Source organism: Eufriesea mexicana, unplaced genomic scaffold, assembly GCF_001483705.2.
Source record: "Eufriesea mexicana isolate 0111107269 unplaced genomic scaffold, ASM148370v2 scaffold36442, whole genome shotgun sequence".
NCBI classification, from domain to species: domain Eukaryota; kingdom Metazoa; phylum Arthropoda; class Insecta; order Hymenoptera; family Apidae; genus Eufriesea; species Eufriesea mexicana.
The window spans coordinates 46883-69429 of NW_016942804.1; the positions used below are offsets into that span (position 1 = coordinate 46883).

A 22547-nucleotide genomic window follows, 5' to 3' on the forward strand; every position below is an offset into this window, starting at 1 on the left:
ACAAGCTCCTTACTATATTCATATCATTTACAACGTTATCGATTTTACAACAAATTAAATGACGGGATTAAAATTAAGTAAAAATATCAAATTAAAAAACAGAAATAAGGCACACGGCAGATCTATACTGATTTGTCCTTTGCCTAACATTACGGAAAGCTTAGAAATTCTTACCATTTTGGTATCATTTATGACATTACCGATTCGGTATAATAACAATAACAATAACGGTAGGAGTAGAAACTAAATTTAATTATGAAATTAGAAATTACGAATAGGCTTGGACATCAGAAAACTGATTGGACTTACTATTCTTAAACAATAAAAGTGATAGGATTAAATTTATTATAAGTATTTTTTATTTATTATTGTGTAATCAAGTGTAATAAATATCTTTTCCTACTACAGCCTTTTTTTCGAACACATCTTTACATTCAGAGTACGTGAAACTGAACTAAACTTGTCTGTGTTTGTCAATCAATTATAATTTAGTGTAATTTTTATACATGTTTTATGTAAAAAATTAATACATTGTAAAATAGTTTCCAAATAAGACAGTAATATTTCACCTGAATTTTATAAATGTTTTATTCACAAAACTATCGGATAAAAATTCTTTTATAATTTCCGAGTAGTAAAAGCTTTTTACATAATAAAATAATAATGTATGAAACTTAACCTTTCTTGAATAAAAGAAAACAAATAATAAGTAATATACCCAACCGTATCTATGTTCATATGAGAAAGTACCAAAAGATATCGTTTTAAATCGATCCCCAACTTTCCCAACTTTTGTAGTTTAATTGAATATAATACTTAGATTCACCGCTTTAAATCGTAGAGGGCATGATAGATCTCCTAATTTTGTACGGTCGGTATTTCAGAACTTAATATATAATGTTTTATAAGGCGATAAGTATATTTCATATTTCATCTGTGTTTATATCTCGCTTAAAGTAGTTAATCACTACAATTACCTCTTTTTATCAATTAATAAAGTAGAATCCGTCTTTATCTATAAATATCTGAGCACAGAATACTTCGTTGTAAAGACTATTATAATTGCATTTCTGATGAATTCATGTTGAAGAATAGAAACTATAAATAATATTTTTAAATAAAAATCTTAATGATGGTATGATAAATAGATTCAATAAAGTGTTATAGACAAGTTTGTTGTCAAAAATTCTATATAGGGTTTGGCAGGGCGCCGGCGCCGCTCTATAAATAGTGGATACAACGCCAATCGCCGGTTGCGGCTTGTGAACAAAGTAAAAGGAAAGCCAGCCATCGCGTGTGCTCGACGATAGTATTGTAGTTAACGGTGGAACATTTTGGTGTTTTGTGCCACCTACCCACGAAGACAGACTCATTGTTTCGTAGCATTGTATAATAAACAATTCGACAAATTAGCGTGTTAAATTTGTCACGAACAAATCAGTCGTACCGTATCAAACGAATGATAATATTGTCGTTAAGAATCATTGCCGAGAATCATTAACTTAGTCTCTATGTAGGGTGTTTTCTACGTTTCAAAGACGCTACAATTGTATAAGTGCTCATTTTACGAAATGCGGCATGTTCGTTGACGCAATGGCACACTTTAAGATGTGACTTTATTCGTGATCGCGTCAGCTGATCGACAACCTATCGAGCAAATTAGGTGATTATGTAAATTTTAGTTTTGAGCAGCCGTGGCCGTGTCTTGCAAAATATTATTCTGGCATCTACCTCTGCGTGATAATATTTGTGGATTCGCCGGCTAGTTTTCTCTCTGCCTACAAGAAAAATTAATTATGCTATCCTCGTGACGAAAGATTACTAACCACACAACCCTTTTCGCCAGGCGCACGAGCAGTTTTGAGGCCCATATGGGAACCTTAATAGGGATTTATTCGTCCCTTCATTGGACAAAACTGACTAATGCTTAATGAAAATTGTGGATCGAGTGTTTAATATTTTAATGTTTACAGTTTGAAATGAACCGGGAAAAGTATCAGGTAAATTAATCAATTGCACATATATATACATATGTGTATATTAATATATATATATATTAATATGATCTCTCTTTAATGAACTATTTGTTTAGTATAATTATTAATGGTAATATTTTAATATAATTATTTATCTATAAATTTTCGAGAACACTGAAAATAATATTACTTTCAAGAATGATTTATTTGAAGAATAGTGTCGTAATGCAATAAGTTTACTTACTCTTCGAACATTCAAAGGTTACGAAGAAGTTCTCTGTTACAAGGAATATACATATTTTTAAGCAAGGAACCAAGAATATCGTGTTACATGGCGCGTGAAACCTTGTTTCATTTTATAACCATGGAATATTTATTTTTACGCGACAATTCGCGCGTAAACTCACGTATACCCTGTCAGCGATTCGATAGATCTAACGCGCTTGTTTTAAACTTGTACTACTTACAGTTCTTTGAAAGGATAGGCTCGCAAGTAAAACATATTGATATATGCCGGATAATGGTAATGTAAATAAAGAATGATAACAAAATATGTAAGCCAAAAAATATGATTAAACTTTGAGTTAAATGTTTGCATCAAAATAAAATAACATCACGTAGTAACATATGATTTAGTTATGTGTAGTGTCAATAGTACAAATATTCGGTTCTTGGCGATTTCACTGATTTTCACGTAGCTCATATATGTATAGATAGTTTGTGTTATAAAAGATGAATTTCCTTTTGAAACTCGATTCACTAACCATCTATTTTCTTTCACATAATGTTACATAGTTGTTTGACTTGGAAAATGTGTACTACTTCACATGTCTAAGCATGAACTTCAGTGTGCAGAGCGCAGGGAGAATACAATTGGAAATATAAATATAATACATAAGTGAACTTGTATGGCTAGCGACTGATTATCTACAGTCACTTCTCCGAATTTTTCCTCGACTTGCGAACTTCCTCGATATGTTTGGATCGGATACCATGATGTTTGATGTTTAGATCGGTGATTAAAATGGCTCTAGTAATGTTACCCTGTGATTTACCATGGTGGCCGGCCGTAGTAAAGCAACTAGATCGAGCTGCTGCTGCCAGGAATTCCGAAGATCTTGTGGAAGCGATGCAGAGACTGCACGACATGTGCAAGTAAGTGTTGCAACTGAAGCTACTCTAGATGAACACCACGTATACGTGAGTTTTGATTAACTGGCAACGCGGATATATATATATATAATGTGTATTTCAATTTGATTTGATTACTTTATCTCGCGGAGGTATTAACGAATTCGATTTTTTTGCTACATGCTGTTATAAAGATACGAGGAACAGTGCATACTGAAAAGGTATCTGATCAAAAGTATTTCTCAATATCTATAAAAGATGTACCCAAATGCTCTTAAGTACAACGCCTTTCTGTACAAAAATCACCCATATTTTGAATGTTCTTTGTACTATAATTGTTTACGTGTTTTTAAAAAGTTTTCTCTATTTAATGATTTAATTTAAAACATTTCGTTTTTCTTTTATAGCATAAGCCTCGATCCTGAAGAAGACATACAGGATCCTGAATTATTTTCTGGACTAACAACCTTCCTTGATAATGATCTCGATTTCTCCGAACGAGATCAAATCTTTGTGAACACAATACCACGAATAGTAGAAAGAGCGAAAGCTCTAAGGTCTTGTAAACCACCTCAAGGTCTACACTTTAGTCTTCAACAACAAGGTAATTTAAACTTATCTTATGTTAGGTGATTAATAATATAATTAATAATACAATTCGATAATGTAATTCAATATATAACATATATGTTTACGTAGGAGATTGCGTCGAGTACAGCTATGCCTTCATTTCATCTTTAATCGCGAACGCGTTTTTTTCCACATATCCAAAAAGAACGGCGAAAACGCATCCAACTTTACAGGATTTTAATTTTACAAATTTTTTCAAACATCTTCACAAGTAAGGATCAAATTGAAAATATTAAGTAAAATATATTTAATGTCAAAAATATTTCTGTATTATTTTGCAGTAATGGACAAAAAGCAAAACTAAGAAGCATATTTAGTTATTACGACTATCTTGATACTGAAAACGCGTTAGATGGAAAACTAATAATTTCCAGACAGGTATTGTACTTGGTGCCACAATTTTTTGAAAATCTCATGACATCAAAACGAATATAGACTTTCTAGGTAATGACATCAAAACAGTGGTTAACTATTGAAGATTGGTTGGAGAGCAATGTTCCTTTGTGTCCGCTGATGATACGTCACGAAGGTCGTCTAGACAGAGTGGAACCAGAAGCTAAAGTACTGAGAATTTGTTTCACGAGTGCGAAATTTGGAGGCGGTGTACTTGATGGTGATATTACGCAAGAAACTGTACATGTAAATAATTAAAGGCGTGAGAAAAATAATTTCGATCTGAGTTAATCGTAGCCTTCCAAAATAAAAAAAAAAAGAAAGAAAGGCAGAGAAATATAAAACTAAATATTAGAGATCATTCTTGAAATAAAAAGCAACGAACAATTATAGTTATTAATTTAATTCTTAGATAGCAACGCATCCCGAAATGCTCGCGGCAATTTTGTCGGTCGAGGCTTTAGAAGACAACGAAGTTTTAATAGTCGAAGGAGTTAGGCATATATCTAGAATAAATGATCCTCGCAACAGAGCTGTATTTGAAGTTTTACCAAAACCAAATGTCGTTAGTACACTATATCATTTTCCAATTTTTTTTTTTTTTTATTTACATTAATATTCTGTTATTTTTAATATTCTTTTTAATACTCTCTTATTTTTACACAGGTAACAGTGTGCTGTATTGATCCTGAAAATTACTCACGTTTACCTCTGTCACAATTTGAAGAAGATAACATATTACGAGAAATGAACAAATCTTTGCTTGGATTTCGACAAAGACATATACCAAGCAGCCCGACTGACCCTGTAAAGTTAGATTCAGATATAGATGAAACAGTTGGTTCTCGCAGATTATCGCCAATCGGTGAAAGTTTTAGTAGCACCCCTCCAGAAATAGAAAGCGATGATAAGATGTTGCCAATAAATAATGATACTAAAGAAGGTACAACAACATTACTGAAAACAATTAATAACTGAAAAGCTATAATTTACTATCATTTTTAGCAAAATCTGTATTACGTGAACATAAATACGATGTTTTACCGGAAGTTCGTACTAAACCAAATGGTAAATCTACAAGACCACCTAGCCCTCATAAGATGTACAATGATACAAGTTATACAAATAGAAGAAATCGGTTTATCGTTCTTGGATCTAGCGGAGAAATTTTACCAGTTACGCGAAAGTCACTTGGTCAAATGTCGGTTTATAGTAGTTGTAATAGTCAGAGTACAGACAGTTTTCACAGTGCAAAAGATACTATAGATGAAGACCTGGGTATGTATGTAATGTTATTAACCAATCCCTTATTATACCGAAAATAAAATTTGTATATTATTATGTACTATAATATATAGAAGAAGAGGAACAGAAAGTAACTAAATACTATAATACTCAATTGGATACCCCAGAAAGAAGAGGAACTTTCGCACAACGTTTAAGAGATGCGTTAAAACGAGAAAATACAGCTACTGGTGCTACTTCATTGAATACCTCATTTGGAGAAAGTAGTTATGCAGTAGGAATAAGTGTATCTGGAAGTCATGTTTGTGATCAAGATATTAGGTAAGAAAATTTATTTAAAAATATCGTTTGTATTGATAAATTCATATGAATTATGTAAAATCTTACAGAGTAAAGAGAGGAGGTTCAAGAGGTTTTGTTCTACGGGATGAAACAGTAGATGAAGATTTTTTGAAAGAATCTTTGGAAGCTGAACAAAAATGGCTAGGCAGATTTCGTCAAAATCAACCTATATTACAGAGGAGAGACACAAATGCTAGCAGTAGGTACAGTTTCAGCACTGAATACAATTCTGGCAAGTATTATGGAATGGTTTATAGATAATATCTCTCACCAGTTTCTAAGAATAAGAAAACGATCTTCCTACATTAAGATTTTTGTTCGGAGCTTGAAGAAGTTTATGAGCAACTAGCAAAATGGTTAGAAGATCCTATAGCAGCAGACGAATCTCGCGAATTAGATGCGAGAGACAGAGCAGTAGTACGATTCGCAGGATCATTATTGAAAAGAGCTCTTAGTGAATCGTTTGCCGGTGTTCCAGTTCAAGAGGGGGAACCACAACCTTTCATTGATTCTACCGATGTTAATCAAAGCCACAAATTAGCTTTGGCTGTGAGAAGTTTGAGTTTAGAGCTAGCCCGTCAGAAAAATAGGAGACAACAATCAGTAAGAAACAATATGTTTTTCTTCAGTCAAAATTACTTGATCTTGGATCAAAATAATAATATCATAAAGAAAACATTCTATGATGGATTGATAATAATTTTATAAATTACACATTTTTTATTTTAAATTATTCTATTGATGAAGAATGAGAGACAAACTGATGACTAATGCTATGTCAGATAATTTTTCATACATAGCCAAATCTCATCAATTCATTACACTATACAGGTGTCTGTATCTGAAGGTTTAGAATATCATGAAGATACTTTAAGTAACAATACTGTATCAAAAGAAATAAAGGATATTCAACGTAAAAAGCTTAGGACAGTAACGTTCACATCTGAAGTTTTTCAAACATTGGTTGATGATGAAACTACCGTATATCTATCTAATCCAGTTTCTTTAAATATATCTGGCTCCGGGGTGAAAGGAATAAATCCAACACAATCTTTCAATATCAGAAATGACAAAATTGCGCAACAATTCGAATCGCATATAACATTTAATGTGAGCAAACTTATGTTATAAATTTATTAATCCTATTTCATAAATGTAATGCATGTAATAATATCACCAATTAATTATCTTTTACTATGATAATGATAAATATTTTTTAAGCTTAAGTGCCTATTGCATGATAGATTACAAATACACGCTTTCTTGTGTACCTGAAATTGTATAATTGTATTTCCAAAAACTAATGATTTGTCTCTCATTCTATCTGATAATGACTTAAATATGTATTTGATATTAATGTAATATAACTTCTATATTAATATGATGTAATTTCATAGGTCTTTTACAATAACATCATTTAAGATTTAATAATTCTGTGTGGTTTGAGTCACGTTTGTTTAAAAATGATGCATATAGTTTAAAATTTTTGTCAACACAATTTTTAGATACCAAGAGATGGTAGTCCACAAACTGGTGGATTATTACCTATTGCTACAGGTAATTGGGGGTGTGGATCCCGTTTAAAGGGAGATCCTCAATTGAAACTCGTTATTCAATGGCTTGCTGCTTCTTTGGCAGGAGTACCAAAACTAATATATTATACCACAGGAAATCCTAGCTTATCCAAGGTAATAAATTATATACAAATTATATACAACTGAGTTTTATTTTGGATGTGACATTTTAGTTAGACACTGTGAGCAGAGTCCTCATGGACAGACATTGGTCTGTCGGTGATTTAGCCGCGGCAACATTAAGATTTGCATTACACATTATCGAACAAAGGACTGAAGGAAGAAATACTCTTTTTGAAGAAATAATTGGTATGGATAAACCAAGTCCTTAGCCCGATTCAATGCTGTCTGTTCTGGTAGATATACTTGCTACTATGATCGAAGACAGCCTACTAAATACTTAAATATAATATCAAAACAGTACAACAAATAAGCGTGTCTTTTGCGATTTGTGAAAGTAAAATGTACTTTAGAAATCACTTGTGGAGGATTTCATAATGAGAAAACGCAATTTTTTAAGATTTATATGAATCAGAGGAAAAAAGTTTTCTGTGGTTTAAATACTTCATATCAATACAATATCAAACAAATTCGCACAATTTAATGTACAAAAATAAAAGTAAAAATCCTGTACTTTTTAGAGAATATTATATTGTACAGATAATATTAAATATAGTTAGTATGATATAAATGAAATATCATAAATTACTGACTCAATTACTTAGTGAAATTGTAAACAGAAATTTTTACTAGAATGAAATTTGTTTAAATTTAATAATTTTACCCATATGAAAAGTCAATTCTGTTTTATGTTTACATAAAATATGTAATTCAATACAGTTACCTGCAATAATTAATGAGGCACAATATATTATACTATATTTTGTACAGTATAATATTTATAAGTCGTTATATATGTCAAGTAAAAATATGTCATAATCAAATAGATTTTTAGATAAAGACTTTTAGTCGTATTTTATAGGCCGCTTTTTTATATCAAATATAATTTATACAAAGTAGATTACATAAATAATACAAATTGAATACGTATAGAGAAAGTAATGTGGCCTCTGAAAATATAAAAATTAAAAAGGTGTGTGCGTGCGTGTGTGTGTGGGGGGGGGGGAAAAAAAAAAGAAAAAGAAAGAAGAAAGGAGAAAAAAGCGCGCAACTACATCTGTATCAACCATTTGTACATTCTCTATGTATATCTTATTTTAAACAATATTATCTAAAATGTGTTTCAAAATTCTTTGTATGCATATTGTATATTTAAAAAAGTACAAGTACGAAGTATGTATTAAAAACATTTATACAATTATAGTAATATAGAACTTGATTATTTTTGTGAATTGAAATCAAATATTACAATATTTATTTCGTTTTTATGTTTATATTTGAGAAGTACAGTATCTCTTACAGCACTCAATTTACTGAGCAATTAAATTTACTGCATTATTAATTTCTTGAATTTCAGGAGTATTCATTATAATTTATAGAATAAAAAATATATAAGTATAAAAAACAATGAATTCTATTCACTTATCACAAAAAGAGGCTTCGCAAACGGCGACCCACACCTTGTTTATCATACAAAATATTGAATTTATTAACAAACTGATTGATATTATTGCAACCTTTTGTTATAATACCAAGATAAGTCATCAAACCATAGTCATTACATTGCTAAAAATATAAATAATATAATGTATTATATATGCAGACAAATTGCTTTTCTGAAAACAATAACATAAACTTACATTATAAAAGTCAGCTTTGAATTTGGGATTATTTAAAACTGGTAATCTGTGTCCCAAAGAGCAGGCTGCTCTTAAAACTTCATGGTTTCCTTTTAATTCTCCATTTTGTACAGCTTGTACATATTTTAAAACTAATTTTACTCTTGAATGTAACATTTTTATAGCACTATGCTGTGCAGTAAGATGTTCTGCAACTATTATTATGAATTAAAGAATTATTTAATTTTTTTTTATTTATATAATAATAAATTAATTTAATATACATAAAATTACCTAATGAACTCTCTCCTTGATCATTACTACACATTCTTGCTACATGGTCTACACCAATCCTTTCTGCTTCCTCTGTTGCTAATGTATATGTCAATGGAACAAACAACATTGTAGCTTCTCCATTTACCAAATCAATTACTGATTCATACATTGAAACGGAGAGTTGCTGCAAAGTATAACATTTTATTAAATAATTTGAATATTAAACTAATGCTGCTAAATACATACATCAGTATTTTTTGGCCTTGGATCAAGTTTTAATAGTACAGGGCTTTCATTAATTTCACAAAGTTGTTTATGTACTGTAATATCTCTTTCATTAGGCATATCACCTGTAGTATACCATCCTAGAAAGTCCATTTCACTAAAAACTTGCTTGAATTGCTCTTCTTTGGTATTATAATAATCTCTATCAATTATAACATCATCTTTAATACACGTAAACAATAATTCAAAGGAATTCATAATTTCTATATTACGTCCTTTCTGTTTGCCAATTAGTGCTCCATATACTAAAATGTAATTAAATTAAGAATAATTTAAGATACTGAAAGGAAACGAAAAATGGTACAAAAGACATACCTAGTTGGTCTATCCCTTCTTGGGCACGAAGCCTAGTCCAATGTTCACTGACGTTCATTATAACAAGGGGATGAAGGCTAATAGACACAGAGCCAACAGTACCCGAAGATGCCATTACTTTGATAGCACTAGGAGGATTTGTTGATGTGGTATTATTTTTACCAGAAGTATCCTCGTCAACCTCCATCGGTGTATCCGTTGAAGCCGCTGCGTTATTTTCATCAACCTCCATAGTATTTCCTATTTCTATTCATTCGTATAATACATAACATGCATAAAATTGTTAGTCAGTATTCCGTAAATTACATCTTGTAGAATATCAATATTCAGTTTGCTACGATACGTACTTCTTTATTCAAGTAAATCTCTTTGTTGTATATATTTCAATGAGTATCTTTAAATAATTTTTTGTTTAAATATTGTTTAAATAATGTCAGCAGTACGATCTAAAACTTTAAGTTTGTTCATGCGTTCCTTTGAAATTATGTTTAACTATGCGTTCGACATCTTCAAATTTAGACATGCATATATAACTAGAGAGTGCACAATACACTACAAAATATTATTTTCTAATGTAAATTATTATAACTCTGCGTAGAGATTAACCAATCTGTAGTTAGCAATCATAGTATACATACCAGAAGTTCAACCAAAAAATACACTAGGTTGACAAATCTACGTAGGTATATTGCCGATTATAACAAAACATTCTTGAGAGAAAATCATTCAAAATTATTAAGACGATTAATTTATAGAAAAGTGCATATGATAATAATTGCAAAAATATATATATAAATGTTTAATCAAATTTAGTTAATACGTCAAAATAATTAATTGGTTAAACCCAATGAAATAACAGAACAGAAACTCGGGTTTCCTACATAGCCAACATAAAATAGATTATATACAAGTAATCATTTTTTTCTGAATTCGTTGCATAGTACAATGAGATGTTGTATTCTGTAATTTTGTCGTTTATTTACTGTTGTATATTTTAAATCAATTATATTATTAAAGCTACTTGATAATAATAAATCTTCGGTATAGGATATTTCATCGACTTTAAGTGAGTATGTATATTAATTAAACATTTCATGAGTAAAAACTTTTAGGTTAGACGGAATGGATCTCGGTTAATAAAGGGCGCAGTTGATTATAAATATCCAAAAATTTACCACCTTTCTTGTTGAAACGTAGGAAGATTTGGGACCGATAATATTTATTTCACTTCAAGTGCCACTTCTTTATATTTTTCTGCAACATTGTATTCGTTCTTTCAATTGTATCTATAACTTTGATAATACAAAGCAAATCAACTGTACTCTAATTAAATTTATGTAAGAAAAAGAGGAAGCACCTATAAAATTTTTACTTTAATTTGTGGATAAGGAAGTATTATGCAGAATTAAAGCTATTGAGTGCTTTTACATATGTACTACAGAACTTGATTGTATCATTAATATCTCAGTACAATGGAAAAATTAAAAAATATTCAACAACTAAAAGAAGTACTTAAAAATTTTCCAAGAAATATAAAATTTTGTTTTGCATATGGATCTGCTGCATTTAAACAATTAAATAATCAGTCTAACAATGTAGTGGATCTTATATTTGTTGTTCGTAATGTGAACCAATGGCATACTGAGAATTTAAAACTTAATCCAACACATTATGCTCAGCCATTACGATTTTTTGGACAAAGAGCAATTACTAATGTCCAAGAAAAATGGGGTGCTAAGGTATATTATAATACATTAATTAAAATGGCAGAAGGATATACCATCAAGTATGGAATAATTTCTGAAGTTTCACTAATAGAAGATTTAATAGATTGGCATGACATATATTTAGCAGGAAGGTTACACAAGCCAGTTAAAATACTCATCGAACCAAATGAATATTCTAAGTTACCTACAGCTCTAGTACAAAATTTACATTCAGCTGTACATGCAGCATTAATATTACTCCCACAACACTTTACAGAAATTGAATTTTATAAAATTATTGCTGGTTTATCCTATAATGGTGATTTTCGAATGATCTTCGGTGAAAATCAAGAAAAAGTTAATAACATCGTTTTATCCCAGTTGGCATATTTTAGACAATTGTATAGTCCAATTTTACAACATTTTGATAATTATGTGGATATTCCAAAGTTTGAGACTATGGCAGTCACCTGCCATCAAGATATAAGTCCTGCAACAAGAATTCATCATTTCAATCAGTTACCTAGAGTACCACAAGTTAAACTTGTCAGAGCATGGCGTCGTGGTCCAATATCAGTGGATACTGAAGATTGCTTACGTGCAATAGCTTATGATCCTGATTGTGGTGAAATATTAAATCATTGTTTGAAAGAAATTGTATGGAGATCTAGTGTTACCCAAAGTTTAAAGGGAATTGTAACTGCTGGATTTATAAAATCTATTCGGTACAGTGCAACAAAAGTAAAGAAGATGATACAGACAAATCCACAGATAATTTCCCCTCCAAAACTAGAGCCAAGTCAAAGTAAAATAGAAAGTAATTTGAAAAATGTGAAGACTGAAGTACTATCAAAGGAAACAGACAAACGTATAGAGTAGTAATTACATCTATCTTACTCATACTTTAATTCTGTCATATGTACTATGTATCATACAAATGCGTTCTGAATAAAGTTTTCATCTAGTCACATTGTAGTTATTTTTCCCAAGTATTACTTAATACTTTAATGCTTTAAAATATTTTTATAAAATATTGTTCTATTTTGCTGACTAAAATAATTAAAAATTAAAATTAAATTCTGTTATGCATATGTATGGTGTTGTATTAAAATATTTACATTACAAAGTGCTACCATGTGTATTTGTTATGTATATGTAAAAAAATAAATTTACGCTATTTTCAGTTTGTAACTAATTATGACAACAATGGACTCTGATTCCGAAAGTCAAGACAGTGATGATGGACGACGATTTCGCTTCGAAGCCACTCGTAAAGATAATGTTCAGCTGGACACGAAGTTAGGAAAACTATCGAGATTGAAGTCGGAACAGGAGCTTTGCTATGATGACATAAAATATAAAGATAGAACAGACAAGTCTAAACATAACTGTAATAGAGAAGAATATAGACCTTCAAAAGAATTAGATATTGATAATAAAGATTTCAAATATCCTACTAAGTACTCAAAACATTCTCTTGAGTCAAGAAACTCAAGACGTGAAGATAATAAGGATCATAAGATTGCGAAGGATGTTAGTACGGATTCTAAAAATAGTTCGTTATCTTTGAAACATAAAACAAAAGACACAAAACGACACAAAAATCGAGATCGAAACGAGCATCGAAGAAATAGATCTCAAGAACGATGTCGTAGGAGAAATGAAAATGATAGTTCTCAAAATGACAAGCACAGAAATAAATCTCATGAAAAGTATAGGCATCATGTTTGTGACAGAACCCGTGATAAAAGTTACCAGTCATATAAAATGAGATCTGAAGATCACGGTAAATTTCGAGGAGAATCTGAAAAATACAGTACACATAAAAAGATATCGGCAAAAGAGAATGAAGGGCAACGCTTACAAGAGTATCCTTCGCCTAAAGATGTAGAACAGGGTCATAGCGGTAATGAATCATTAACGAAAAGAGATCTTTCAGTGGAGTGTCAGGAATATAAGGAATTAAATTTATCTGAATTTGATATCTTATCAGAAACGGATGAAAATATGTCTGATAGTTCGGATGTAAAAAATAAAAATTTACTATCACAAGAACGTAATAAGAAGTCAAAAAAAAGAAATTCAAGCAACGAATATGATAATTCATCGAAGAAGCACGTGATAGAAATCAAACCCGTGGAAGGATCGCCAAAGGTAAATGCAAGGAAGAATGATATGTTGTATGGTTCCAGTAATAATAATTCTGGTACCATTTCAGATTCCTTATTAGGTACTACATCGCCTATACCGATGGAATCAAGGAAAAATACAATTGATTTCAATAGTAAGGAAGAAAATTTAAATTTTAGTGAGCAAACTTCCTTGCATCTGAATAATTCTTCTGTAAAAGCAACAGATGTTGCAGTATTCTCATCTCATATGTATGCTGAGAAAACTACGACATACGGACCAGCTTTACCGCCGCAATTAATAACTAATTCTTCCAATAATATGGAATCAAGTAAAGATGTACATTTTATAGGACCTTGTTTACCAGAAACTAGTGCACAGGATATATGTGAAAGAATCGAAAAAGATACATCAAATGATATTACACAAGATAATATAACACAAGATTTTGTCTCAAATTCGGATACCATTTTTGGTCCAGCATTACCACCGCATTTGTTAAAGCAGAAATGTAATAATGAAACAAATACAAAAATCATAGGCCCTATTCTTCCAAATATCGTAACGTTAATTAATAATAATGAAGTAAATCAAATAGAATCCGAAAATGAAGACGATATAGGTCCACTGCCGGCTAATCATCCAGCCTTAGAAAGTAATTACGTATATAGACAATTGGAGCAACGAGCGCAGCAAATTAAAAATGAACAAAAGGAAGAGGTAAAATAAATTATACTGTAGTGTTCAAAATATTTAAAGACTGCAATATAATAAATAATATTTTAGGGGTATAGTATATTGAATCAGCGAGAAGAATGGATGACTGAGTTACCTCCAACTCAGATTAATAATCTAGGATTAACGTCACGAAAATTTCGAATGAAAGCAGGTCCGGATATGTCTGACAGGTCATGTTGGACAGATACTCCAGCAAAACGGGCAGAAAAATGTAAACAAGTACGGTATAATTTATGCTCATTTTTATGAAGAAGAAGATTATTAATACAAAGTAATATTGTACATATATCATTTTAGGAAAAAGAAAAATTATACGATGTTAAAACATCAATTGGAGATTTGTCTAAAGGAAATAATGAAACTGAATGTTTGGAAAATAAGAAACGCGAGAAGTCACTTTTAGAAATACATCAAAACGAACTACAAAAGAAAAAACAGGTATTTGTTTACTAAATAATTTCGTTTTCATATTTTTACATTGATAACATAATACATGAAACATAAATTTTAGAAGGAAGAAAAAAGGGCAAAATCAACTGGGCAGACGATTAGGAGACCATTTGACAGAGATATTGATTTACAAATCAATCAATTTGATCAAACTCGAAAAAATGCTGTTATTAATAAAGCACAACATTTGGACGAAAGATTTTCTCGTGGAAAATTTTAATCAAATCAGAGTAAATAAATATTTTACTTAATAATTAAAATTTTATAGGAAATATTAAATTTGGTGCAATGTAAATTTGTAATTTGTTTCAGTATAAGCGATTTTGCTGATGAGTGCCTTTAACTATACATATTTTTATTTACGGTGAAATAATATAATACTTTGATATGAATCAAATTTCTCCGTTTTTTTAAATTCTTATTTATTAGTTGTCTTATCACTCTATCAGTTCATCATACTTGTAAGTGGTATTAACGTTCAAATTGCAAAATATGGTCTCTTCGAAGTCACTCAAGCAAAATATGTTATATACTATGATATAAATTTAATTCATTTTTGCTTAAATATTCAAAAACTACATTATATATAAAATTATTTTCTGTCAATTTTGTGAATGATACTAATTTAAATTTTCGTTATATATTCACTGAAACATATATTTTGTAAATGATCAATCTTCATGCCTGTGATGTGCATGTGAACGCGTAATATTCTAGTACGAAATGTAGTAAATCAGTAAGTTACAAAATTGTAAGTACATGATAGGCATAAATTTTACATGTTCAAAAAAGAGGTATCGTTTCTTGATTGAGTTTGCTGCGCAATCAATTTTACCTGTGATTATTTAAGAATATTTTGATGTAATAAATGTTTTGTTTAATTCAAATAATTGTAATTGTATCAAGTGTACTTTAAATATACTTTTTACAGAAACTATGTCGTATATTTAATTTTCTCTGTAAATTAAATACGATTATTTTGTTTTTTTTTATGTAAAAACAATTGACGAAAATAAACAAAATATCGACATTTATTTAAAGATCGATTATATGAATAACAAATGTAAGAAGAAGTTGAAATACAAAATGCATTAAGTATGCATAGAAAGCGCGATATCTTCATCCCAGATATTATCATCTGCTCAATAAATGTGATAATACAGAAAGTTTCAGTTAGTAAAATTTAATCTGTAATTTAGTCTTTTAGACATGGATATTAATAGTACAATGTAAACATCGATGCGTTATAGGTTGACATTTAATTGAATTTAAATTTAGCGCTTGCATGCGTGGACGTATACGTCCGGCATGGCTCTATCAGATAGTTTCGCGAGAAAATAGAGGAAAAAGTGTATGTGTGATATGCGCGTGACTTCAGTGTTCAAGTTACATACAGTTTTTTGTTACAATAAAAAAATTGTATAAATGATTTTTGTGTTACATACAATTATTAGAATTACTTTTAGTGAAATAGTCATGAACAGGCAATTCGTTTATCGAAGTGAGTCTTTGACATTTGCTCATGAAGTTTATTCGATGAATTAATCAACGTCGCAGTTGATCTAACGTCGTCGTAAGGATATTACGGTTTTATCGGTGAATAATATACAGGTCGTTCTAAAATATTCCAATAACCTCAAATTTGTGGAAGACGAATTAAAGAAGGTGCAAATGACATGCGATGTGCAAACGATGTGCATCTTATTGCGTACTCATAGTATCTACAATATTACATGTGTGAATGCATGTGTTTGCATGTACGTACATTTTACGAACCGATTGAATGTCCCCTACGTGATATACGTAACGCGTTTTCCTGGATGAAAAAAGAGACAAAAATATTAGTATGTATCGAAGTTATTTATGTATATATATATTTGAATGTTACTATTGGCAAGGAAACTTACAGGATTAAATTTGTACAGACTTTTCAATTTGTTACATACCTTTTTGCGTACATAGCAATTTACATGTGTATATTATTTTTATTCACGTTAATCATTCATTTATTTTACTTATCTTGCTGTATTTTGAGAAATTTATTATCACTTTCTATGATCCTGTTATCTATTTGTTAATGTATCAGATTTAAATTACGAATGTATTTTGCATATTAAATGCATTTCTTTTTTTGTTTCTATATCGACAAGAGAATAACGCTATATCTTGCGCTTATCAATCGTTTATTGAGTAATTAATCGTTAATTAATCGTTTACGACACATATTGAGAACAGAATGATTAAGATTCACACAATTCTACTTTGTATGCGTTGTGTCTCTTTATTTGGCTTGTTAATTACTTAAAATAAATGGAAATTTGCTCTAGAGGATATGTTTGAATGTTTTTGTTATTGTACAAAGGAACAATCTATTATTTAATGATATTACTATATTTAGTATATTGATACATTATTATTGTTATATAGAAATAGTGATATTGAAAGAATTAATATTCAGTTCTTTAAAAAAAGAAAATCCTTAATTGATGTGGAATATATTAATTATTATTAAATACATGTAATAAAGAAAAAGATTGTAATTGCAGAGTAACGTATAAGATATACTAAGTAGAAAAAGAATGTATACACATTACCTGAAATCATTGTAATTATTTTGACAGGTTAATATTATTTCATTCATTATAATGGATACATCAATATCTCAGGACTAAATGTAATATATAATGAGACTCTTAAATAAATATATGCTAAACTATTAAAGTTGACAAGACAGTGGACACTTCTGATACTTAAAAAAATGAGACAGTGTTGCTTAAGCCACCAACTCCAGTTGTGGCTTATGTTTCTTGTCTTTTGTGTAATGTGCAACAAAGCAGATATCTTAGTATTTTCTGCAGCTGCAAGGCATCAAATTGAAGAAGAATTTAGAGACATGCCTGCCAGATTTGGAGGTTTGATACCATCTGAAGGGATTAAGGTACTTAATATGTAATTGTATTATATGATTTTTGCATGATTATTTATATTTTATATTACACATATTGGAAAAAAAGATTAAAATATCTCTTAGGAAAATTGAAGGTCAAATAACATATATATTTTATGTTGTTGGTTAATGTTGATAGTTTGATTTCTTATTAGAGAATGTAGGATAATATATTAGATAAATGCAAGTCGAAAATAAAATATACATTATGGCTTATGGGAAATTTTATTAGGGGATGGTTGTGTATGCAGACCCACCTACAGCATGTCATGAAATACAGAGTCCTCCCAATAGTACCAATTATCATGGTAATTGGATAGCTTTGATTGTTCGTTATAATTGTAATTTTGAAAGAAAAGTACGAATAGCACAGAAAGCTGGATATGATGCTGTAATTATACATAATGTAAACAGCAACGAATTAGGTAATTATTTTTATTATGAAAAAATGTAATAACTATAGATTTAATGATTGTCATTATTGGAAATATTGCATAATAATATACCAATATTTGAATAGGTTAATCAATAAACATAAATTTTGTTACAGAACCAATGCAAGCTGAAGATCCTGTAGGAATATTAATACCATCTGTATTTGTCAGTGAAATTACAGGATTGATTATTAAAGAAAATTATTTATATGATCAACTGTATTTTGTACTAATTAATGATGATACCCCATTTAATATAACGCACTTACTTTTACCTTTTGTTATTGTTGTTGGGGTCTGTTTTCTAGTCATGGTTATCTTTATGGTAAGAATTGCAGAATAAAATAAAAATTATTCTGCAACATTTAAATATTTTTAATGAACAATTTTATTTAAAACATGTTTTTATAAATTGTTAGATTGTTAGATGTATTAAGGACAGAAGAAGGCAACGAAGACATAGATTACCTAATTCAAGTTTGAAAAAGATTCCTACGCACAAATATACAAAAGGTGATCCATATGAAACATGCGCTATTTGTTTAGATGACTATGCTGAAGGAGAAAAATTAAGAGTTCTACCATGTGCTCATGGTTAGTATGTACGATTATAAAGATACTGAAAAGTTTAAAATATTTTGTAACTGATAAAATGTATTTCTTAATAAAATGACAATATACCATTTTCTTTCAGCTTACCATATGAAATGTATTGATCCCTGGTTGACAAAAAATCGGAGGGTTTGCCCTGTTTGTAAACGACAAGTATTTGCAGCAGATGAACAAGTTGTTACTGACGAAAGTGATTCGGATGCCGACGATACGACACCTCTTATTCGTGAAGGTTATCAAGGTATAAAGAACCTTTGTTTCCCCGTGTTACAAGATACAGTTACAAAATTATTTGTATCACAGTAAATTATATTCTATAAAAGTAAGAATGTTTTATTAGGCACTCAAGGTGGAACATTTTCAAGCCAGAGAGAGAATCCTTTTAACCGTGCTAGAAGATCGCAATCAAGACAGCAAGATGTGGTTCATTCAAGTAATAATTCTGATTCTGAACAATCTTTTGACAGTCCAGATGAGGAAGCTAGAATGAGTGCTGGTGAACCATCCAGTGGAACTGTTTTCAGGGTATTTGATATTCATAGCATCAATGGTAAGAATTATTTTTAAACATTACTTAAGTACATTCTTATTAACCCTCCTACTAAAATATAATTTAATGATTCATTATCAATTAATAACTACATAATTTATTGGATAATTGTAGTCACTATCACTGAGAGGGTTAATGATTAAATTAATGAGAAAAAAAGAAAAAAGAAATTGAAACTTTAATTATTTAATTAGGCGAGTTACCAGAATTGGAATGTTCTGTGAGCAGTACCAAGCCACATACAGTGAATTTATATTCGGATGCTCAAAAGTATCCAGTTCCTGTCATTCAAATTGCAAATCGCAATACACGAGCTGTAGCGAATTCACAAACGTCAAATTCGGATGTATCTATCGTACCAATCGAAAGTGAAGCTACAAATGTCATTAACACGGATTCCGGAGAAACCGACATTTCTGCATAAATTAAAAAGTTACAAAATTTGCTATAGATTACTAATAATTTGTAACTATGAAAAGAAAAAGTATTTTGAATGCTTTAAATCTATTATTTCAAAGAACTAAAGTGTCCGAAATATATTTATGATCACTTGTATCTTTGTCGACTAAATGGTTTGCAAATGTTTTGCAAACTTATTTCATTGGTCCAATGTTCGTCGTTCTTCAAGCATTTTTTTTACATCGTGTATTTTATACAAAGGTAAGCGAAAATTTCTTCTTGAAAATGATCTGCCATTGTTTAAATAGTAAGAATCAACGTTACTCTATTAGCTTATTATATTTGGAAGTCATTTTAAATACATAAAAGTAGTTATTTGATAGTTAAGACTGCAAATTATTTTTTTGGCATGATTTGCATCATTTACTTTTTCAGATATGTTCATTAGTTTAAGAAGTATTTTAAAAACATAAGGATATAATTCATTAAAAATTATGATTTATTTAAAACGTTATTCTAACCAAAATTTTTATTAGTATTAAGTTTATTAACGAATTTGATATTTAAAATGTTTAAAAATTCAGAGCTTTATTTACAGTTTTATACGGCCTAGATATTTTATTTTTGCACACAGCAATTAATTAATATACATTTATTTTTATCTTTGTTCAGTTGCCACAGTATACATATTTTTTTTAGTAGTCAAAAAAATATAATTTAGAGTTATTTCATAAATGTTAAATAATGACTATCGGTTATATACACATACGTGAGCGCGCGCGTACACACACGTGCGCACATATACACATATGCATATATTATATATAATGAGGGAAAAAATATTTTTTAACGACATGATCTGCAATATAAGTTTGTAAATAATATTTGTTATTGTGTGTGTGCGTGTGTGATGTATCTGTGTGCGCGCGTGTACGCGCAACACACACGTACACACGTAAGTTAGAAGACCAAAAATAAGATTTTCTTCAATGCAGGACATAGGATATAATTAAAGATAAAATTTTGTATGGCGAACATGTTGAGTGTTATGTTACATTATGTTAATCAAATTGAATTTTTCTAGAGGAACATGATAGTCATAAGCATGTAGTATCCATAACTGATTTTCTAAACAGATGTAACAAAGTATAACTGGATATCTTTGACATACCATTTTCCATACAAATTCTACAAAATTTTCTATATATATAATCTGTGAGTGTGTGTGTGTGTGTGTGTGTGTGAGTGTGTGTGTGTGTGTGTGTGTGAAAGAGAGTGAGAGGAAGGGGAGAAGTTTTCAGTTTATTAATAATAGGACAAAAGATATCTGAAATCTGACTGCATACTGTTGATAAAAATATGTATTATATATAGAAAATATGTGAATAGAAATGGAGAAATAAATTATGGAAATTAGGAGATGGTTACTGTGATTTGATTAATGTTTAAATACATTTTTTGGAAGAAAGGAACAAAGGAGAAGTTGTATAAAATTGTGTAAATAGCCGGTATGTGTAATTTTATTATGCGAGCGTGTTCTCGTGTGTGTATATGTGTGTGTGTGTGTGTGTGTGCGTGCGTGCGTGCGTGCGTGTGTGTGTGTGTGTGTGTGTGTGCATGCATGTATGTATGTATGTACGTGTGTATGTATGTATGAATGCATATGTGTATATATATATATATGTATATGCGCATGTATGTATGTGTGTGTATGTGCACGCGTGTGTGTATATATGTATATGAACATTTTAGAATGTTACAGAATGAATTTTTACTTGATTATTTTAATGCTCGAATCGAATGATTATACTTGCTATCATGGTATTGTTTAATGCTAGTTGTATTATTCGAATAAAAATAAAAAAATATTTATATTTTGTGTTTTACCATATGTATTTTTTGATACCGCTATCGCGACAGATTAACTAAGAAATTTGAAAGAATCAAAAGTTTTTGAATAAATAGAGAAAGGAATTATGTATGTTTTATAATATATTGGAAATATTTGTTTTCTATATTCGTTCTTTTTATGTATACCTTATTATGTCCACATAATATCAGGATTGATATACGTATAATAGATCAGTTGGAGCTTATCCAATTTATATCCAGTTATATTATACTGATGCAAGAAAATAATTGAGATTAATATTATGAAATAACAGTAACGTATATTAAAGTGAAAGCTACATATTTCGAATATGACAACTGAATCTTTTTTTTTTTCGTATAAGCAGTAAATTAGTAATTGCGTTTAATGGAAAATGTAATCGAACATGCTACATATATATAAAAAAAGAAAAAGACAAAAAATATATAATTTAGGGTAAAAAAAAAATGATCAGGATAAAAAAAGGCAGCGGATCAGGTGGATAGAAGGGACAATGTAAAAAAGTTTTGCGGTTGTACAGAGGGAAGAGGTTTTAACAGTGTTTTGTTGAGAGAGAGCGCGAGTGGCCGCACGTGACGACACAATGCCGTTTGAATTCGCCTCCTTGTTCAAAAATCGGCCAGAGACGGTCACGATGACGAGAAAAGATCGTGCTCTGTTCTTCATAGCTTCGGCCTCTTCAACCTTCCGAATAGCCTCATCCTCTCCACCTTCGCTATCGCAGCAACCCCGATTTCTTCCTCCGCCACTGAATCTTTCTTATTCATCCTCTTGATCTTTCCTC

General features: G+C 30.2%; 5 protein-coding genes across 16 annotated transcripts; 4 read left to right on the forward strand and 1 right to left on the reverse strand.

Moving 5' to 3' along the window:
- The first annotated feature begins 1290 nt into the window (after positions 1 to 1290).
- LOC108554567 (uncharacterized) lies at positions 1291 to 7795 on the forward strand. Of its 8 annotated transcripts, XM_017909877.1 has the most exons (18): positions 1291 to 1443; positions 1518 to 1663; positions 1847 to 2000; positions 2772 to 3131; positions 3302 to 3328; positions 3515 to 3711; positions 3807 to 3948; positions 4019 to 4115; positions 4182 to 4376; positions 4543 to 4695; positions 4797 to 5073; positions 5136 to 5408; positions 5489 to 5696; positions 5765 to 5949; positions 6028 to 6320; positions 6549 to 6827; positions 7223 to 7405; positions 7465 to 7795. In XM_017909877.1, exons 4-18 carry the CDS (start codon positions 2980 to 2982, stop codon positions 7621 to 7623), a joined length of 2820 nt encoding a protein of 939 aa, XP_017765366.1. In that variant the 5' UTR covers positions 1291 to 1443; positions 1518 to 1663; positions 1847 to 2000; positions 2772 to 2979; the 3' UTR covers positions 7624 to 7795. The 8 variants fall into 8 exon arrangements, with proteins under 8 accessions (XP_017765366.1, XP_017765365.1, XP_017765367.1 ...); XM_017909876.1 differs by having other exon boundaries at positions 1291 to 1663; XM_017909878.1 differs by having other exon boundaries at positions 1291 to 1663; positions 5492 to 5696.
- Positions 7796 to 8818: 1023 nt separating this feature from the next.
- On the reverse strand, positions 8819 to 10403 carry CSN6 (COP9 signalosome subunit 6). Its single transcript, XM_017909893.1, has 6 exons — positions 10254 to 10403; positions 9907 to 10152; positions 9553 to 9836; positions 9325 to 9490; positions 9052 to 9245; positions 8819 to 8977 (listed from the first exon to the last, which is right to left on the reverse strand). Exons 2-6 carry the CDS (start codon positions 10136 to 10138, stop codon positions 8837 to 8839), a joined length of 1017 nt encoding a protein of 338 aa, XP_017765382.1. The 5' UTR covers positions 10139 to 10152; positions 10254 to 10403; the 3' UTR covers positions 8819 to 8836.
- Positions 10404 to 10844: 441 nt separating this feature from the next.
- LOC108554570 (uncharacterized protein DDB_G0283697) lies at positions 10845 to 15150 on the forward strand. 3 transcript variants are annotated; one of them, XM_017909885.1, is made up of 5 exons: positions 10845 to 10972; positions 12797 to 14462; positions 14529 to 14699; positions 14778 to 14918; positions 14992 to 15150. In XM_017909885.1, exons 2-5 carry the CDS (start codon positions 12810 to 12812, stop codon positions 15148 to 15150), a joined length of 2124 nt encoding a protein of 707 aa, XP_017765374.1. In that variant the 5' UTR covers positions 10845 to 10972; positions 12797 to 12809. The 3 variants fall into 3 exon arrangements, with proteins under 3 accessions (XP_017765374.1, XP_017765375.1, XP_017765376.1); XM_017909886.1 differs by having other exon boundaries at positions 10949 to 10976; XM_017909887.1 differs by lacking the exon at positions 10845 to 10972 and adding an exon at positions 12464 to 12490.
- LOC108554571 (phosphatidate cytidylyltransferase, mitochondrial) lies at positions 11379 to 12491 on the forward strand. Its single transcript, XM_017909888.1, has one exon. The coding sequence runs from the start codon at positions 11379 to 11381 to the stop codon at positions 12489 to 12491; it is 1113 nt and encodes a 370-aa protein (XP_017765377.1).
- Positions 15151 to 16269: 1119 nt separating the features above from the next.
- LOC108554572 (E3 ubiquitin-protein ligase RNF13) lies at positions 16270 to 20006 on the forward strand. 3 transcript variants are annotated; one of them, XM_017909890.1, is made up of 8 exons: positions 16270 to 16774; positions 17552 to 17868; positions 18110 to 18302; positions 18428 to 18636; positions 18731 to 18905; positions 19006 to 19164; positions 19264 to 19473; positions 19668 to 20006. In XM_017909890.1, the coding sequence occupies exons 2-8, from the start codon at positions 17689 to 17691 to the stop codon at positions 19895 to 19897; spliced, it is 1356 nt and encodes a 451-aa protein (XP_017765379.1). In that variant the 5' UTR covers positions 16270 to 16774; positions 17552 to 17688; the 3' UTR covers positions 19898 to 20006. The 3 variants fall into 3 exon arrangements, with proteins under 3 accessions (XP_017765379.1, XP_017765380.1, XP_017765381.1); XM_017909891.1 differs by having other exon boundaries at positions 16270 to 16687; XM_017909892.1 differs by having other exon boundaries at positions 16270 to 16431.
- Positions 20007 to 22547: the final 2541 nt, after the last annotated feature.

Bases quoted from the DNA above. Each gene is read 5' to 3' on its own strand.
- LOC108554567 (XM_017909876.1), top strand. From the start codon at position 2,980: ATGTTTAGATCGGTGATTAAAATGGCTCTAGTAATGTTACCCTGTGAT. The intron at 3,132-3,301 runs GTAAGTGTTGCA...GCTGTTATAAAG, and splicing joins AGACTGCACGACATGTGCAA to ATACGAGGAACAGTGCATAC. The intron at 3,712-3,806 runs GTAATTTAAACT...ATGTTTACGTAG, and splicing joins CTTTAGTCTTCAACAACAAG to GAGATTGCGTCGAGTACAGC.
- CSN6 (XM_017909893.1), bottom strand. From the start codon at position 10,138: ATGGAGGTTGATGAAAATAACGCAGCGGCTTCAACGGATACACCGATG. The intron at 9,837-9,906 runs GTATGTCTTTTG...ATTACATTTTAG, and splicing joins AGAAGGGATAGACCAACTAG to TATATGGAGCACTAATTGGC. The intron at 9,491-9,552 runs GTATGTATTTAG...TATACTTTGCAG, and splicing joins CAAGGCCAAAAAATACTGAT to CAACTCTCCGTTTCAATGTA.
- LOC108554572 (XM_017909890.1), top strand. From the start codon at position 17,689: ATGAGACAGTGTTGCTTAAGCCACCAACTCCAGTTGTGGCTTATGTTT. The intron at 17,869-18,109 runs GTACTTAATATG...AAATTTTATTAG, and splicing joins TACCATCTGAAGGGATTAAG to GGGATGGTTGTGTATGCAGA. The intron at 18,637-18,730 runs GTAAGAATTGCA...ATAAATTGTTAG, and splicing joins TAGTCATGGTTATCTTTATG to ATTGTTAGATGTATTAAGGA.
- LOC108554570 (XM_017909885.1), top strand. From the start codon at position 12,810: ATGACAACAATGGACTCTGATTCCGAAAGTCAAGACAGTGATGATGGA. The intron at 14,463-14,528 runs GTAAAATAAATT...ATAATATTTTAG, and splicing joins AAAATGAACAAAAGGAAGAG to GGGTATAGTATATTGAATCA. The intron at 14,919-14,991 runs GTATTTGTTTAC...CATAAATTTTAG, and splicing joins AACTACAAAAGAAAAAACAG to AAGGAAGAAAAAAGGGCAAA.
- LOC108554571 (XM_017909888.1), top strand. From the start codon at position 11,379: ATGGAAAAATTAAAAAATATTCAACAACTAAAAGAAGTACTTAAAAAT.